Genomic DNA, 18,787 nt, shown 5'->3' with positions numbered 1-18,787 from the left:
GGAATTATGACCCAAAAGTTCTATTTTGGTCTCATCTGACCACATGACTTTCTCCCATGACTCCTCTGGATCATCCAAATGGTCATTGGCAAACTTACGTGCCTGGACATGTGCTGGTTTAAGCAGGGGAACCTTCCGTGCCATGCATGATTTCAAACCATGACGTCTTAGTGTATTACCAACAGTAACCTTGGAAACGGTGGTCCCAGCTCTTTTCAGGTCATTGACCAGCTCCTCCCGTGTAGTTCTGGGCTGATTTCTCACCTTCCTTAGGATCATTGAGACCCCACGAGGTGAGATCTTGCATGGAGCCCCAGTCCGAGGGAGATTGCCAGTCATGTTTATCTTCTTCCATTTTCTAATGATTGCTCCAACAGTGGACCTTTTTTCACCAAGCTGCTTGGCAATTTCCCCGTAGCCCTTTCCAGCCTTGTGGAGGTGTACAATTTTGTCTCTAGTGTCTTTGGACCGCTCTTTGGTCTTGACCATGTTAGTAGTTGGATTCTTACAGATTGTATGGGGTGGACAGGTGTCTTTATGCAGCTGACGACCTCAAACAGGTGCATCTAATTTAGGAAAATAAATGTAGTGGAGGTGGACATTTTAAAGGCAGACTAACAGGTCTTTGAGGGTCAGAATTCTAGCTGATAGACAGGTGTTCAAATACTTATTTGCAGCTGTATCATACAAATAAATAGTTTAAAAATCATATATAGTGATTTCTGGATTTTTTTTTTTAGATTATGTCTCTCACAGTGGACATGCACTTATGATGACAATTTCAGACCCCTCCATGATTTCTAAGTGAGAGAACTTGCAAAATAGCCGGATGTTCAAATACTTATTTTCCTCACTGTATATTAATCCCATGCCAAAACAAATCACAATTATGACAGGCTTAACCCCAATAGTTTCAATAATATATCACAGGAGTTTGAAGATGTGGGTCAAACTATTAAATAACACACACACACACACACACACACACACACACACACACACACACACACACACACACACACACACACACACACACACAAAATGAAAGACAGACAGGCAGTTGTTTTCAAGCTTCCAAATTGATCTAATTCAGGTGTTTAAAGTCCTAGCAGCTGAGCTCATGTCTTACAAATACCAAGGATGGGAAACAGTGGACTATGACCAGACATTTTCCAGAAATCCTAAAACACAAAACCTATGCTTCAGTTGTTGGTCCTTCTGTGCATTTGGAACTCTAATTGAATAATGTGTGCATAGTCGTATTTAATTATTTACATATTTAATTCTCTCTCTTTTTCCTCCTAAGGCATTTTGAAATCATCATGTTTTCTACAACCTCAGTTGTATTTCACACACACTAAAGCTAGATATAGATAGACAAACAGATAGACAGACCACTTTATTCATCCCAGGGGAAATTCAGTAATGTGTCTTGCGACTAGTGATGCGTCTAATGATGAGTCATGGATTTTCACCAACAGCACCACTGTAATTGCAGGAGCAACACTGTCACTGCTAGTCTGCATGTACTGTAGCTACAGTCTATGATAGAAAGAAATCAACTCCAGCATCTATTTATGTCACAAAAGGTATATGACCCTTGTGAAAGTAAATGCATTCCCCATAATTGCACAATTTGTCCATCTAAATCATACAGACCGATTATTGATAGTGCAAATAATAATGTTTATGCATCTCTAAATTCTGAGGTCAGGACTCAAGCTGCAATGTGACCCTCACTAAGCCTCTAGTCTACGCCCATGTTTCTTCGAAGCAGATAATGCGTTCATGCACATAAACACATGCCCATACCCATAGCAAACATTCCATACAGATCAGGGACAGACTTGCTCACTCCTCATATTCTTTTGAAATACCAAAAAAAAAAAAAAAAACATCTAAGGACATCATCAAGTCTACGTGCAAGCTACATCTAAATACGATGTATAAAAGACCTCTGTAAGAAAGTGAGAAGATCCTCTCTCAGTCTTTCCTACACATTCAGCAGATTATATCCAAGCACTCAGAAGCAGAAGTGGTGAAAGACATTTGGGGAGAGTGAAAAACAAACTGAGTCAGAGTTACTCAGCCTGATAAAGGACCATGCCTCATGGGTACTCGACAAGAACATTTGCAGTTATGAAGGACAAACAATCATCTAGTTTAGTCAAAGTGCACACATTTAAAGCCTAAAACAGAACACTACTATGGCATTCATGACACTCATAAGCAATCAGGCTATTTCTTTTTTTCATAAGCTCCCTTCAAAGTGTCATATGATCAGCATCTAAATCAGTCCGACTCCAGAAGAATCTGCACCAACTCAAAGGTTTACTGAAATTAAAGTAGTCTTAACATATAAAATTGTTTCCAGACCTTCTACAATGTATAAAATGTCAACAATTGATATTGCTTCACAATATTGCCATACACAAGATCTGGTTAGTTTCTTTATTTAAAGCTTCTGTTTACATTTTTCCCAACCTGAAATTAGTAGAAACAAAGTTGCTTAGCTCTTTTCCCTTTCATTCAAGGGCAACCCAGAAGGCAAATTTAGTTTCACAAGAGAAAATGGGGTCGGATGGAGGAAAGAGTGATCAGTTTTCACTGCATTTCACCCCACAAGCAGCAGTGAGTGCTGGAAATAACAAACCACTCCTTTAAAACAGATCCAGTTGTTTTGCTGTGAGCTGACTCTTTACAACTGCACTCTGAACAATACAAATATAGAAGTAGACGAGGGGTTTCAAGCTTTTTAAATGTTTTAATATGCCTTCACACACAGGCCATCTGATATTGCCTTAAAATTCTATTCAGATTCAAGAGAAAACAGAAGGTGGTCACAGACTGCTGCTTTGCAAATAAATAATTCACATTATTGGGGTTTGCACAAAGAGTGTATCAGCAATTCAAAAACAGTCCTTTCCTTTTCTCCATTTCCCAGATGTGAATCTAAAACTAGACACCTTTTCATCAATTTACATCTCAGCATTCAATAGTTTTCAATAGAGTGTGCAGCATGGCACAGAATCTGTTTACATCCTAATAATCCAGCAGCAAACCTGAAAATAATTTTGGAAACATGTCTCTGAGTTTTTATTCGCAGCTGATCTGACTCCAAACTAAAAGAGTGGGATTGGATAATGAGATGCAACTGACAGCTCTAAAAACTCATTCATAATGGCACATTGCAATGATTTTATTTGAATTTTTATTTATCTAAAAGGTCAACATAAATAAGCGTGGGAGGAATTCCATTGGGAGCGAGTGGGAACGGGAATGAAACCTCTGAGGCACTCTATTCAAGTTCATGATATCACTTGGCAGTTCATAAAAGGAAAGTTAAACAGGACATTTTCTATGTCTGTCTAATTTTCTACTTGACCAATCTATTTAACCCCTGGTACATAAATAGAGGTGGTCCGATTAATCAGGATCTTTAGACTTTTTAAATTAATCGGCGTGCGTGTAGGTCTGCGCTTGCACTAGAAAAAAACTCATACCAGCAGGTGGCAGTAGTCTATATTCAGCATCCAAACATGTAAACCGTAAGTTATATATTAAATATCTAAAGCAAGCAACGTTTCCAACCTCTGCAATTATTACTAACAGATTCGTGTGGCTTTTTTAAATCATGTCTGCTAAGTTACAAAGACAAGTGCGAAAATATACAGAACCTGCAAAAAAACAGGGAAAAAATAATAAAGGTGATTAACACTCAAAACCCCCAATGGCCGACCGTCAGCTCAGAGTGTACGGGGCTTTAAGATCTTATAATTCGTTCTTAATAAAGGGTTATATATTGCATTGGTTAAATATGACGCTGCTTTTAGAGAGAGAATGGGAGTAACTTTTGGAACTGTATTGTTAGTAAACCTTCAACCAGCTGTAGTTTAGGTAACATGGCACACGTATGAAAACCTGCAAACAAGTAGACTGATAGGAGAGGTTTGTGTTGTTTAATAAATGTTTAATTTAAGCAATTTTCTGTATCATGTCTTATTATTCAACTGTTACATTTTATGAGATGAATGAAGAAAGAAAATATATATATATCGACACCGGCATGGACCATATCGATCCACCTATATAAACTAACACCAGGGGGAGCCATTCTATGGCAACTGGTCCCATGCTACAAAGACATTAGTGTCACTGGCAGGTAGTCCTCTACAGTTCTGTACAGACGTGTGTTAAACCATCGTAACTGTGTACAACGACGATTAATTTCACATATACAACAAAATGCATGGTATTCTATTGATTGAATTGTACAGCAGGCAGGTTCAGTGCATCTCATCCTATTGTGTCTCCAGGTTTCAAGGTCATATTACAAAAGCTCAAATAAACAGGCATCTGAATCAATAAAATTGATTCTGAAGTCAGTCAGTCTGTGTGCACGTGTGTATGGGCAGCTAATGAGTCGACTACACACATACACGCAGACACTTGTGTAATACTCTTCCCTGTTTCACACTTGTACTTTTTTGTTTTTTACATTTCTTTGTCCATTAAACAACATATATTTACCAAAACAAGAAGAAAAAAAGAGAGAGCTTTCAACTCGCTGCTACTCTCGTCCACTTCTCTCGGTGCTACTCTCGTCCGCTATAGCAGCACCTCCACAGACAAAAAAAAAGGTAAACAGATTAATTATTAAACATACACAGATGCGGCTGAACAACGGAGCCATCAGAGATAAAACTCAGAGCCTGAAAACAGGAATGAATACGACACAAACTTCTCTGTTCTGTCACTGCTCTCAACCCCCCGGAACAGCGTTTCCTGTAATGCCTCACAATCCTGACCTCTGACCCTGAAGACAACACCTCGACCGTAAATCCACTGCTCCAACAGCTCTTGTGTTGGATGAGCAGACAGCAAAGCATGCCGCCGCCCCATACACACACACCCCTTCCCTCCCTCCTTCCTTTTCTCTCTTTCTTCGTGTATGTGACACTCGCCTGTCGTCTTCCGGCGGGTTGCTCATATTCATGTCTGTGATCCTGTGACATTTTTCATGATTTCATAAGGAGATTAAAGACCAAACTATCAATCAGATTGATTTGGTTTCTGTAATAGGACTCAGCTGGGCTCAGAGAAAAAGGATTAACATAGAAGTACAAATGTGACAGATTTTGTGTGTGTATGTGTGTGTGTGTGTGTGTGTGTGTGTGTGCGTGCGCATATGTGATTGTACATGGCTAAAAATAAATAAGTAAGTAAATAAATTAACAAATAGGTAAACACACACACATACATACATACATACATACACAAACACGGCTAATGATGTTCTAAGAGCCGGCGTGAAATGCAGACAGAAATGTAGGCCAATCTTTCTGCTCAAGTGCCCTCCACGATGGCACATAAGGAAGTTGGGAAAAACTGGAAGCACTCCACCTCCCATCCCTTTCACTATGCCTGACACTCTCTTACTCTCTCGCTCACTCACTCGCTCTCCTTCTCACTATAAGAACATGGCTTTACAGAACAGCCCTGCTGCCCTGGAGACCGTTGCCAGGCTACGGTGACTGGGGAAGAGAGCCGGGCTGCAGGGAGCAGTCAGAGAATGTCTAATGGAATGGACCGAGTTTGCATTATTAACACAAGCACTGATCTGGAGCTGCATGAATATTCTGGCAGGGTGGCTTTCCCTCAACTAAACCCACACACACACACATGCACGCACACCCACACACACACACACAAAACCCTCAAGTAGCTTAGTAGGTCACAGGAGGATCTCTTCCACAAAGTCACAGAAGGTAGAGTGCTGAACTGAAACTTACTGGCATGGTCACATCTTCATAGAAGCTCCAGGCCAGAGCCCAGCGCATGGTGCGCCCCTGACAGAACTCAGTGTGCGTTACTTTGGGGACCTGTTCAGACAAAAGAGAAAATAACTAAAGATCAACAGAAACACAGAAAAGACTCCTAAGAACCAGTAACCATTTTATTTTAAACCATTTCGATCCCAAACCTAACTATTTTATTTAAATCCTAATAAAATGTCAATTAGATATGTACATTAATCATACCCATTGACCTCCTTCCAACTCGCTACTATCACACAGACAATTTAAGTCTTCATTTGTCATATTGTGAGCAAATTACACAAACAACAGCTATCAACATTGACTAAATTAGTACACAAATCTTGTGGCCAAGGACACGTTCAAATCGTATATGAATCGAGTGAACCAAACACAAATTGCCCACATTCAGTAAATAATTTTATGGTTGTTTATTTGTCACAAACATACCACCTACATGTGATGTAATGTAGTGAAATGTTTTTTCCCCACCTTAAATTGCTTATCCACAGTGAAAAAGAGGATGCGCATATACATGATAAAATATAAAAAAAATATATAAGAAACATATACTACCATATAGTAAACAAATATGTGTGTATATATAGCTAGCTAAATGTACAAGTGTAAATGTATATGGAGACGCACTGTGATCGGCTCATCAAACAACTGGCTGAATATGTAATGTAAACTCTTTTGTTCTTGACAGCACTGAGGTGACCTCTGTTTAAATGGGATTACTAAAATCACAAAAAGGTTACTAGACTTGCATTTAAAACATCAGCTCTCCTACTCTCAGAGTTTGCTTTCATCTAAGGTATATGTAATACATGTCAAATGTTTGGTTGGATGACATTATGTCATTAGGAAACTCCGAGCTCTGTGATTTATAACAAGCTGATTATCTTGTGTGATTCAACCCTCAATTCAACAGACATCCTCTGGCAACATTATTACCAGACATATGGTGAAAACGCTTATCCCAGACAGTACTCACGGGGAGTTTTACTATGATAGCCCTAAATGTTAAAAGCAGTATCATATCCATCCATCCATCCATCCATTTTCTCCCGCTTATCCGTAATTCGGGTCGCGGGGGCAGCAGTCTAAGCAGGCCCCCGCCTTCGACTGCTGCCCAATCCCCACAGCACCGTCCCTTACGGCCCCTCCTGCAGGTGGTGAGCCCACGGGAAGAGTATCATATCATATATCATAATATAACTGCATATTGGTTGTTATCTGCAAAAATGTATGGAATTGATACAGCTTTTTTGGGTTTGGGAATAACTGTACTAAAAATCAGATTTTTAATGTACAAAGGTGAATATACGGCCATGTAAACACAGCTATGATCCAATCCAAAAAACTGTAACTATTAGAACGATTACAACCTCTTTGCGGTTTAAATAACTATACATCTATGGGAACAAAAAATATTCCTGTCAAACAGTATTTCAAAACACAAACCATATGCGAACCTCTTGTATCCGTTCACAAGAGACCAAGCACCTGCCTGTTATTTTCTACCTGGCTGCAGACAGAGCGAGACAACGTAGCAGATGCATGCTGGATTTAGCGAGCCTGTGGGTCATCAATCAAATCTTTCCCACCTGAGGAGAGTCTGTGGCTGGGTGTGAAATGAGGCACTTCTGCACGTTTATCATAGCTGTGTGTACAGAACTGGACAGGGATGTCCTCGCTATAATCCCATACGCTATCCTAATTTCACACCACTACTTAAAACAGAATGTAGATAAGACTACCAAGTGACCTTTAAATGGTACTTTAAATCTAAAGATAAAAAAAAAATGAGCAAAAGAAGGAGAGAACATCTCATTAGCATATTAATTAGAGCCCCATTAGTTGGCTACAGGGCAGATTGGAGGTATCAGGCACGAGTGCTGGAACACAGCCAAGTGCACCATCGCTCTGATGAGAGGTGACAGTACTCTGACACCTCCAGATGAAGAGAGGAGGGCAGACCGATACCAGCCTAATAACCTGTAAACGTGGAGAACAGCTTGCAGTCACAGCTATTAGAGTCCTGCTCTCACACAAAGCAATGCCAGGGGCTTATTTGTTCATGGAGGAGGGGACGACAGCTAATGACTACTAATGAACTAATGAAATCCAGCTATCATAGCTTTGTTTCACGGGGCATTTTCGTGGGTCACTTGAGGGAAGCTGATTTAGATCAATTAACCTGCGAATTCTTCCAACGCCGCACGTTTACACATTCAATCTGGAGAGGATTAATAATAAAAAAAATGCTGCACACATTTGTGTACAATCAACCCCTGATAATCCGTGGCTCGGAACATTTGCGGGTTCACATTTGGAACCTAACTAACAGCAAGTTGCGGATTATGTTAAAATTCGCGGGAATCCGCAGCGGGACCTATTGTTCAGGGATGTTAGGACTAACAATTTAAACTGTTTTACTAACTAATTTGATACATTTTTAAACAACACATTATTGTATTAAAGTGACAATGTCTAGATCAATTTTCGGAACTCGTGGGGGGGCGTTGAATGTTGACCTCTATACAAACAAATGCACACAAGTGACTCACCCCTTGTTTTCTCAGCTCCTCCTTCAAAGGGGCCAAACTGCACTTTTTCCCCAGCATGCAGCTGTACCATCTGCAAAAGACACAAATGGAGCAAGTCTGTTTACCTGAACAAGTGACTGTTCCTCCAAATTAACTCTAAATTCCAAAACTGTTTACATGCAGCCTAACTACTACATGCATTTGTTAACTACTTTATTGTTGGGACAAAAGTGCCTAAAACAAGACAAATATGAAGACTTTCATTTTAATGATGATTCTAGGGGCATCATTATTGGAGAGCAGGTCATGTTGTTGCCTTACAATCCCAAACTCCTCAGGTTTGAGCACAAGTTGCATCCCAGAAATGTTATGTTTACTAAGCATATATAGATGTGATAGTCGAAACCCAGCCATTAGGGTTGCACAAGCAAGTGCTCTCTTAGTGCCGGTCCTAAGCCCGGGTAAATGGGGAGGGTTGCATTAGGAAGGGCATCCAGCGTAAAAACATGTGCCAAATTGAACATGCGGAATGAATACGAATGATCCGCTGTGGCGACACCTAATGGGAGAAGCCGAAAGAAAGAATATATGTGATAGTCAGGTGTCCACAAACCTCTGGCCATATAATGATATTATTATTAATAACTTATAAAACTATAATACAGTATTATTAATACTAATAATACTGAACACAGTTCTCCTATTCTCTGGAGGACATATAAAGGTTCGATGCCCAGCTCACTATGGCTCCTTAAACTACAATACATGTTCATTCTTCAAAGGACCTGACTTTTGCTGTGTTTGAGTATAACCCAGTTGGGCATTGTGTTTGATCCCAACTCAAACACCAGAGCTGGGCGAGGACCGGAGAAAACAGCTTGCGTCATACGCAACCAGACCCAGGACTTTGAAGTTGCACAGCAGAAGAAGAAAAATCAATGTTTATCCTCCACAGCAGAATCTGAGCCTTCATCAGCCATCACTGGACTTTAAAAAAAGCAGAAAGAAAAATCTATGTGTAACGGACTAGTACATGCAGTGCTTAACAACTGAGGCCCTTGAGAACAAAATAATCCATACGAATAATTGCCATCAAAGAGAGCATCCATCAATTGAAGAGGAAAGTAACAGTGGGGAAACGAGGCTGGCACAGTGACTAGCTGGATTCCTACTGAGGGCCAACCCCCAACTCCTCAGAGAATACCCGAGTCAGGGAAGCCCCGCAGGCTTACAAAATCCATTTCATTTTTTCGATATCAAATATTAAAGAATCTTAATATCAGCAGATGTTCTTCATGCCAATGAGTACCTACCAGCACACCATAGGATAAACTGATTGCAGATAAACCATGTAACTTAACAGGAGAAAAAAATAAATAAAAAATGTAATAAATTACCACCCGCTCATCCTTTAACTCATTCTAAAGAGGAAGCAATTAAAATGTCAATAAGAAGCAGCTCTTGGCAATTTGTGAAATTAGTTCTGTATTTTGTGTCTCTTTGTGTGTGAGATTGAGAGAGAGATAGAAGGAGAGTGTGAGAGAGAGCGAGAGAGAGAGAGAGAGAGAGAGAGAGAGAGAGAGAGAGAGAGAGAAATGGGAAAGACTGGGTCTAATTGCAGATCTATGGATTTAGAGAGGAAGAGCAATCTGTGTCTGGCTGGGTCTCTGGCAGAGAGTCTACATACACCTGCCAAAAAAAACCACCAAAAAAACCCACACATGCATTTACACATACACATGCTCACTCTTTACACTGACAGCCTTCTGGTCCTGAGGAGATAGATGCACTCAGAACACACACGTCCCTTTCCACCAACAGAGTAAAATCTGATATCTAATCTGGAACCAATCCACCTATTTCCGATGCAAAAAGAGAGTTTTCTTTTTGGATCACACGGTAAGCGAGCCATGGTGCTTGAAGCCTATATCATGGTTTCAACATGAGGGCAGCTTGAGTTATTTAATTGTTGGTAAACTCTTTCACTCTTTTTTTTTTTTTTTTAAGAACCTACCGGTAGTCATTGTTTTTTTGGCAAATGCAAAGAAGTAAATACATGACTCATGTGACAATAAACACAATGCTTTCTTTAAGCAGTTTCGTTCCCAGCCATAATTAAATAAAAGCAGCAAAGTATGCAACAGCCACTAAGGGTGTAGACATGCGTCATTGAGGATAAAGTAACCTCTCCAATCCAGGGGTAAAACTATCCACAGTTAGTTTTGTGGCATGCATTATTAAACTGGCATACAATGCACATCATATTAATTTTAAATAATGCAAAGAAGATCGCAAGAAAGTGCCAAAAATATGAACATAAAATAATTGTCATTTTGCATATAAACAATGTCTATATTCAGCAGATGTGCTGTGCAGGTAAATGAAAGAGCTTGTCTGTTGAAACCCCCATTACTGCCTTATACAACTGAAATGCATCACAAAGCAGAAAAACCTGCAGTTCAGCCCTCACACCCACACACCCACACACACACCCACACACCCACCCACACTCTCCTGGGGCTTCCAGGTGTGGCTTTGTTAATCAGGTCTAATGTGCACTGCCATGCACCACCACCCCTCCCCTCTCTCCTTCCCTGCTTCCCACTTCAGCACTGTACTGAAACAGCCAGTAGAGACACACATCTGCTCCCATCAGACAAGCCGGATGCTGCATGGGTAATCGTTTTGCTTTTTCTGCCAATTAATTAAACAAACCCAGAATGACAGTTCCATCTCTGCCTCCATCTGCTGTGGCCCTTCATCAGGACAGTTTCTTCCCCTCAGCACCTCCAAAAGAAGTGGGAACAACGAAAAAAATCTAAATGCATACTTTGAAAAATTGGCAGCTATTCCTAGTAATGCATTCTGCCTTTCTCCAGTATGCATGAAGCCAAGCCCGTATTTCTATTCAAATCCACTGAGAACTATTTAGCAGCTTAACTCGTTTAGACTTGTACACAAATTACTCGACTCTGGCGCGTTCCTTCCAATCAAAACATGACCAAACTCACTCCCTCAGACCTCATGCTAAAGTGGCATTGGGATTTAAACATGGGTCTAATGAACCTTTTCCATTAGACACTGCGCTACATATTCCAGCCAAAACCTACCCACATACCTGCGCTGGGTTTAGTTACTATCTTGCCCAGGTAGCATGGGATATAGAAGTGGAGCTAAAAATAGTGCAGGCAATGGACTGGTTCTCAAGTTGCTTTTCTGCCAGACAGCATTCTAATGTAGAAATGTAGAGCCGACATTTCTTTCTCTTTTCAAGCACTTCTGGAGCGATATATACCATTTTTATCATACAATTTATTAATGCTTTTATTCATTTATATCATCTCCACACACATGTTGTTCTGATATTTAGCTCATTTTTACCGTTCTTACGCATGGTGCATATAAAATCTGCTTTGCTTTACCTCCAAATGGCATTTTAATCTACGGTCCACTAATTATGTAGGATATAACAAAGCCTTTGACACATTCAAAGCGAATAATAAAGTATTGGCACCCTTGGCATTATGTGTTACATTAACATTTATGGCATTTGGCAGACATCCTTATCCAAAGTGCCGTACAATGATCACATTTATAGAACTGGGCACTTGAGGGTTAAGAGCCTTGTTTAAGGGCTCAACAGTCGTCAAACATCTTAACCACCACTTTTAGCTTGTATCACACTTTATAATTAAATAAGTGCGAGAGATGACTATCAAATTCAATAATATATTGAGAATTACATCAGTCAAATTACTAGTCACTGCCTTACAAACCCCTCCTACTTTCGTGGGTAAACTGATACGGTGAAAATCGGACAAAATTCTTGACCATGTGCCGTAACCGTACTGCATACGTGTGCCACTATTAGTGTTTGTGTGTATGTGTACGAGAATATCAAACCTGAGCCTCCTCTTAAGCTGTACACTGTCATGGATAATCCTTTTCACAAACTCCAGCTCTCCCCCCTCAGCCATGATTTCGGTCACTCCTCCTGTATTGACGGAGCTGGGTGGGGGTCTGCGCGAGTTCCTCGAGTTGACTCCCTGATGGAGTAAATCAAACACAAGCCACACAATAACGGCTGAAACAGAACCCGAATTATATGAACCCTTGTAGTGGAGTGATAAAGGGGGAAAATGAAACATTGGTATTCTTGTAAATAAATATATATTCTTGTAAAATACACAGCTTTTAGATTGAAAGTAAAACAATACAGTACCTTAGCCTCTAACTGGTTGGCAAAGAAAGGTGGATTACACATGCAGAAATCATACACTATCGACTCCTCTTTCAAAGCATCCATTAGCAAGGTCTTTTGGGGCACCTTCACCACTGCAACAGACAGACAGACACAGACCCACCCACACACACACACACAGGATGCTCAAATACCAGACAAAAATATGAATCGCAATCAGCATTAAAACAGCACAAGCGTATTAACGGACTTGTACCTTTAATCAGGTCTGCCATATTGTTTTGTTCAACGTTTTTCTTGGCGTAATTATAGCAGATGTCATCCACCTCTGTTGCGAGAAAGTACCAGCCATTCATCGAGGCTCCCAACAGGGGGTAGATACAGGAGGCCCCTGTACCTACACGTGCACACATGCAGGCACACACACGTACAGACAGAAAAGACAAAGAGCTTACATACTCTTCCATCCCAAGTCCGCTTTTTTAATAATATTTTATTATACACACAATTGCAATCGAAGAACATAGTGTACTGGAACCCCATTATTGATAAATTAGCCAGCAGCTCAATGATATTGATACACAATGTATTCAGCATGCGCTTGCATGATTTTACAAACAGGCACAAACAAAAAAATACTTAAAAGAATAATGGATAAAACCATCTGTGACAGAGGAATATTGCACATGAAATTGTTTAAAAATGAACGTAAGGTATAAAAAGAGTTCCAAGTTGTGAATGTGCGAGTCAGTTAGCACAAAGAAGTCTGTTAACAGGATGACCTGAACTGACAAGACGCCCCACCAAAATGACAGATCAGGTCTCTAATGCAATAATGTGCAGCAGGCCAGCTCTACTCATCCATTATTTACCCACCCACGTCTGCAGACAAAAAGGTTTCTGAAGCTAGAGTTAAACAATTCCACAGTACCAATTTGTCATGTGTGTGACAGAAAAAACACATAGAAGCAAAAAACTCAATAACATCAGCTCAATTTAATAACAGACTCGCTGAGAAACTGGAAGAGGAAAAATAAACAGATGGAGAGATTTTCATCTGCTCCCCTCAGAAACAAAGGCGGCACAAAATCAGGGCAGAGACGAGGACATCCAAGTGGCCGAAGATCCACTGAGCGAGGGAGGGGAAAGATTAGGAGGAGCTTTATCTTGTCTAGGATTTACCACCAGACATCTGCCTATTAGTAAACATACTGGCACCGCTGCCACAGTCAGAGAACCGAGGCTTTTCACACAGCATGTGACCAACCCACTCATTGCTCTCTCTCTCTGTCTCTCCTTGTGTTTCCTCTAACGAAAGTAAAAACTCTGCTTCTTAGAATAGCTCTCATGAAACAAACCATAGTTCAATGCTCAATTATTTAAAAGCAGATGGTGGTATTTTCCACAATGGTCACTGATCTCCAAACATGAGTGCAAACCCAGCAACATGACTACTGCTGTTAATAGAGAAATTACATTATATAACACTAGCAAGCTTTCTTGTGATCTTGTCTACTAGTTTGCACCAGTGGTGGATGAGTGCTCATCAACTAAAACTCAACCCCAGCAAAACAGAACTGCTGGTCATCCCAGGTGATTCATCTCCAGGTCAAGATCTCCGGATAACTCATGACTCTCTGCTCTCCCCTTCAGCCACTGCTCGTAACCTTGTGGTAACTATGGACAATCAACTGTCCTTCTTCTCACATGTCGCTAATGTGGCTCGTTCCTGTCTGTTTTTTTCTCTACAACATCCGAAGTATTTGACCATTTCTGTCCATACAGGCTGCCCAGGTGCTTGTTTGGTCTCTTGTCATTTCAAGACTGGACTACTGCAACTTTCTGCTGGCAGGTCTTCCTCTGAACGATATTCATCCACTGCAAATGATCCAAAACTCAGCTGCACGACTTGTGTTCAATCTGCCCAAGTTCTCCCACACCACCCCACTGCTGCACTCCCTTTACTGGCTTCCAGTAGCTGCATGTATCAGATTCAAAACACTGATGTTTGCCTACAAGGCCAAAAATGGACCAGCGCCATCTTACCTCAGTGACCTCATCACACCTCACACTGCACCACACTGTCTGAGATCCTCCAGCACTGCTCGACTGGTACACCTTCTCTCAGAATGAAAGGTAAGTACACTTCAAGGCTCTTCTCTGTTCTAGCACCAAGGTGGTGGAATAAACTTCCCCTAGATGTCCGTACAGCAGAGTTCCTGATTATCTTCAAGTGACGGTTGAAGACCTACCTCTTCCTGAAACACCTAAATTATCAATTTCCAAGTTTGCTTTGTAGAACTCAAGAGTTATATTCATATTAAGTTTGTAATCTAGCGTACCAGTGAAGATTTATTCATTGCTAGAGACTCAAAGCACTTCTGTACGTCGCTCTGGACAAAGGCATGTGCTAAATGCCGCAAATGTAAATGGTGAGCGTCAGTGCCAGCAAAGCCTTCTCTGCTGGCACAAACACTATCAGAAGCACTGACCTACATTTACAAACTAAATTCAAATATTTGTTCCATGAAATTGTATTAATTTGTTCCCAACAGTTTATTCGCTTCATTTCATAGAGTTTCTCTTGGCTGCACTGCTTCCAGTACATGGATGTGGATGTTTTTTGTCCAATCAGATTTCATCCTCTATGTGCTGCCATGTCAATCTAATCTGCCCAGGGCCTTCAGAATCAGTAGTGCTGGCCTTTTTACCATAGTCTCTATTAGCAATGAGTCTGTTTCTTTAACCAATCAGATTACAAATTCACCTCATGGAATAGCGTCAGAAGATTTCCTTCCTCTGATTGATTGGTCATTGGGAAACTGTTACAGCCAAGTTAGACTGGCAAAACATGTCTGTAGCGCACTGCACAAATTAATACATCTAAGTTAGACTTTCTAATGCCCACAATGGCTGAAAGACGAATAGAAATTGATTTGGTCTCGGACATTCTTAAAAATCCATTTTGAAGAAAAGCTAGACACCGTGAGAAGAGGTCAGCCAATCCAGAAGCTAGCTAGCTTGTCTCAGCCCGGGAAAGGGTTTGTTTACCACTTCCAGACCAGTGAACACGAGCGGTACCACTGACTTACAGCCTCTGAGGAGCGGTGCAAATAACAAGTATTATATTAACGTTTTTGTATTGTATTGATGGTTTCTATAATTGCGATGTGATGATGGTGGTATTAAGAGGTGCATTAAGTCTGGTAAGTCCCCACTGAAGGCCCAGGTACCAAGGTGTGCTGCAGAGAGCAGAGAACCAAAGATTAAGGTACTGCAATAAAGAAGAGCATGTACCTATATCGATGCCCCGGCGTGGACTGCCCTGCCCTCCGGTAAGATCCTCCACCCAGTGGATGTAGTTGAGGCGCAGTGGGACGGTAGGGATGAGCCGCTCCAAAGGAATCTCAATGCTCAGACCAAAGTCCTCCTTCAGCAGTGTGCATGTAAGAGCACGCACCGCCTCCGGGTCCTTAAAATTTAGCCTGCAGGACAGTGAAGAGAAAAGAGAAGAGAAGAAAGTGGAGAGAGAGAGCGAGAGGAGAGAGAGAGAGAGAAAAAAACTATAAGCCTTACAGCAGGATGTAGATTAGGAGTAGGAACCTGTAGGGATTCTAGACAATGTTGTTAGAATATACATCATGATGCAGTTTAATTTCAGATTTTCTTGCCTACCTTTATGACTAATATTTGCATTTAAAATGATGTTTTACACCTACAGGCTTTAAACCTATAGGCTTTATATGCTCCCTTAGTGCTTTATGAGTCAAGTTTACTACTGATATTTTCAATTGTAGTCACTCGGTATACAAAAAAAACAAAACAAAAACAGCTCACAGACATATTTTACAATTACGTCTCTTAATCCCTTATTGAATTCCCTCTTTATCTGGTTATACCTCAAAAATGTTACAATGAAGGAAGCCTTAAATGTCTTTGTGTTGTTCCCTATAGTGAATAGAAATCCTTTTAGGATTTGACTCCTCCGTGTGAACATGAGTTATGATGGTTAACGTTTACATGAAACCCAGGCGATCTTAAAAATGTAGAATTCATTACTCTGACGACACGCATGAAGTTTTGAAATTAGAATGAGATAATAGCATGGCGCTGCTAATGTTGCTTTTGAATGTGACAAAGAAGACAAACACAGAAGACGTGATATTTTGTGGTGTAGCACACAGTCTTGCTGGGGTGGTTTTCTGGAGCGAAAAATCGATTTTTCCCTCCTCACCCCTAATGTGCATTAGTAAAACATGCAGTAAATCTGCTTTCAGCTCGTTAGTGCTGTTCAATCCGACGTCCACGCTGATAGAGAGACACAACAGAGCCACGTCTGTCCATTTGTCCCTGGCTCCCTTATAGCATGTGCATTATCAACACCAGAATCTCCCCCAGTTTTACAATCCACCGCTTAATGCATTTTGCAGCACGGAGAGCACGTGTGAAACAGAAAGAGAAAGATAGGTGTAATTAAGGCGCCTCCATTCACACCTCTCAATATGTAATTACATGCTTCCTTCTGAGGAGGGGAGTCTGGCACCTCTTGAAAGAAGGGGTTTTGCGTGCACACGTGTTTTGTGCGCGTCTCTGCGTGAGGGCTTAGAATCGAGTCTTGGCATGTAAAATGCTGCTGTGTTGATCTAAAAAAAAAAAAAACACCTGCAGTGGGCTGCTAAGCATTGAAGCTTGTGTAGGACAATAAAAACTAAATTCTACAATAATATTCACATTGGGGTACCCAAAAAGTGAGCATCGTGTAGCTGCTGTGTGAGTGACAGGCGATTTGTTATAAACAGGCGTCCATTAGCATTTTTCTGTGCAAAATCTAATGTCAAAATACGATTTATAAATTATATATAAAGGAAGAAATGAGACTGATCTTGGGCTTGGTTGTTTTCTAGAAAGTAAAAAAAAAAAGGAGACATTGTAAGGGGTGATTTTTACAGATAGCATCCATCAAGAACATGAAAATAAATAAGGTGCTAAATACACATGCAAAAAAAACAAACAAACACATCACTGGATAATGGCTTCTAGTTTGATCTAAATTGTCCCTGGATTAAAAATGAGTGTGCAAATGCTTGCGAATAAGCTGGCCATAAAACCCAAAGTTACATTACCCAAAGTGAGGGTGAGAGTGAGTGCGTGTGAGAGAGAGAGAAAGAGAGAGAGAGAGTGAAAGAGAGAGAGAGAATTAAAGTTAGCTGATTTTTCCAGTGTATCAGTCAAAAAAACTATGAAATATACACAGAAATAACTATTCAAAAGAGCAGAGATAAGTAATGTTGCTGAAGGATGTCTGTAGTAATTATAAGAGATACTATGAAGTGTATAAATCACAGTGACACAAGCGTCGTTATGATGTACACGTGGTCATCATACTAAATATTCAAAGCGTACTTCATGCGCCTCACATTAATGCAAACTGATTGTTCTGAACTTTATAATAAGCGCTCTTCGTAAGGCTTGAAGTCGTGCTTTTCATTTAGAAGGGCAAATGTTCATAACATGTATGTAGGATTAGCAAGTGCCAGAAACTCAACAATTTAACTAAAGTCTCTAAAACTGCCTCTTCTGTGATAAGTCCTTTCATACACTATTTTTTTTTCATCGTTCTACATTGTATACTTGGCCAATATTTGGTTTTTAGTTTGGTTTCGGTGGATGGTGATAAAAAACAAAAAACAGTCTTTATGCTGAAAAGAAAACCGTAAACCCTCCTAGCCCTCAGGCCACATATAATCATGTTTAAAAGGTTTTAAAAGACAAAGTTCACACACACAAACAGACGAATAAGAGTGTGTCTATGAATAACAGAGTAATAATAATAAAACCTCCTTTTTAACTCCTTCAACTGCTTTGGAAAATGAGAACGGGTGAAATGACTTTGATATTCATATTTCAGTAAATTCAGTAAAGACCACTAAGTTTCTGAATGGAAATTCAAGCTACTTCTTTTGTACTGATGTTTTAAATTGTATTGTTAAGTACTGTGTTGTTCCTATAGATGACTTATACAGTCTTTTAAACTTTTAATGAGAAATATATTTATTTAATAACCAGATTGTAGATATAATTGGCAGCTGGACCAATGAATTATTTATTTGCATATCCTCTTCAACTCAGAACTTAACATCGTGATAAGTAGTGTGTATCATCAACACGATGTCAAGAATTCTCTGAGATTATTTTTGAAGTACTTCATAAATATAACA

At 40.2% G+C, this 18,787-nt stretch overlaps 1 protein-coding gene and 1 long non-coding RNA gene across 2 annotated transcripts in view; one reads left to right on the top strand and one right to left on the bottom strand.

The window, feature by feature from the left end:
• The window catches only part of mettl16 (methyltransferase 16, N6-methyladenosine), a 38,472-nt gene that overhangs the window by 3,713 nt on the left and 15,972 nt on the right, over positions 1-18,787 (bottom strand). The window contains exons 4-9 of the mRNA XM_083549260.1: positions 15,867-16,054; positions 12,826-12,966; positions 12,591-12,703; positions 12,272-12,414; positions 8,390-8,459; positions 5,793-5,882 (exon numbers count right to left, since the gene is read on the bottom strand). Of these exons, the coding sequence (XP_083405386.1) occupies positions 5,793-5,882; positions 8,390-8,459; positions 12,272-12,414; positions 12,591-12,703; positions 12,826-12,966; positions 15,867-16,054 (745 nt within the window). The remainder of the gene's footprint in view (positions 1-5,792; positions 5,883-8,389; positions 8,460-12,271; positions 12,415-12,590; positions 12,704-12,825; positions 12,967-15,866; positions 16,055-18,787) is intronic.
• Positions 4,484-7,563, top strand: LOC310730358. Its single transcript, XR_014534822.1, has 2 exons — positions 4,484-6,851; positions 7,013-7,563. It is a non-coding gene; the product is annotated as an uncharacterized lncRNA (long non-coding RNA).

This window comes from Silurus aristotelis (assembly GCF_946808225.1).
Source record: "Silurus aristotelis genome assembly, chromosome: 8".
Classification (NCBI taxonomy): Eukaryota; Metazoa; Chordata; class Actinopteri; order Siluriformes; family Siluridae; genus Silurus; species Silurus aristotelis.
Note: the sequence above shows the minus strand (reverse complement) of the source record. Positions and strands in the feature narration are given on the sequence as shown.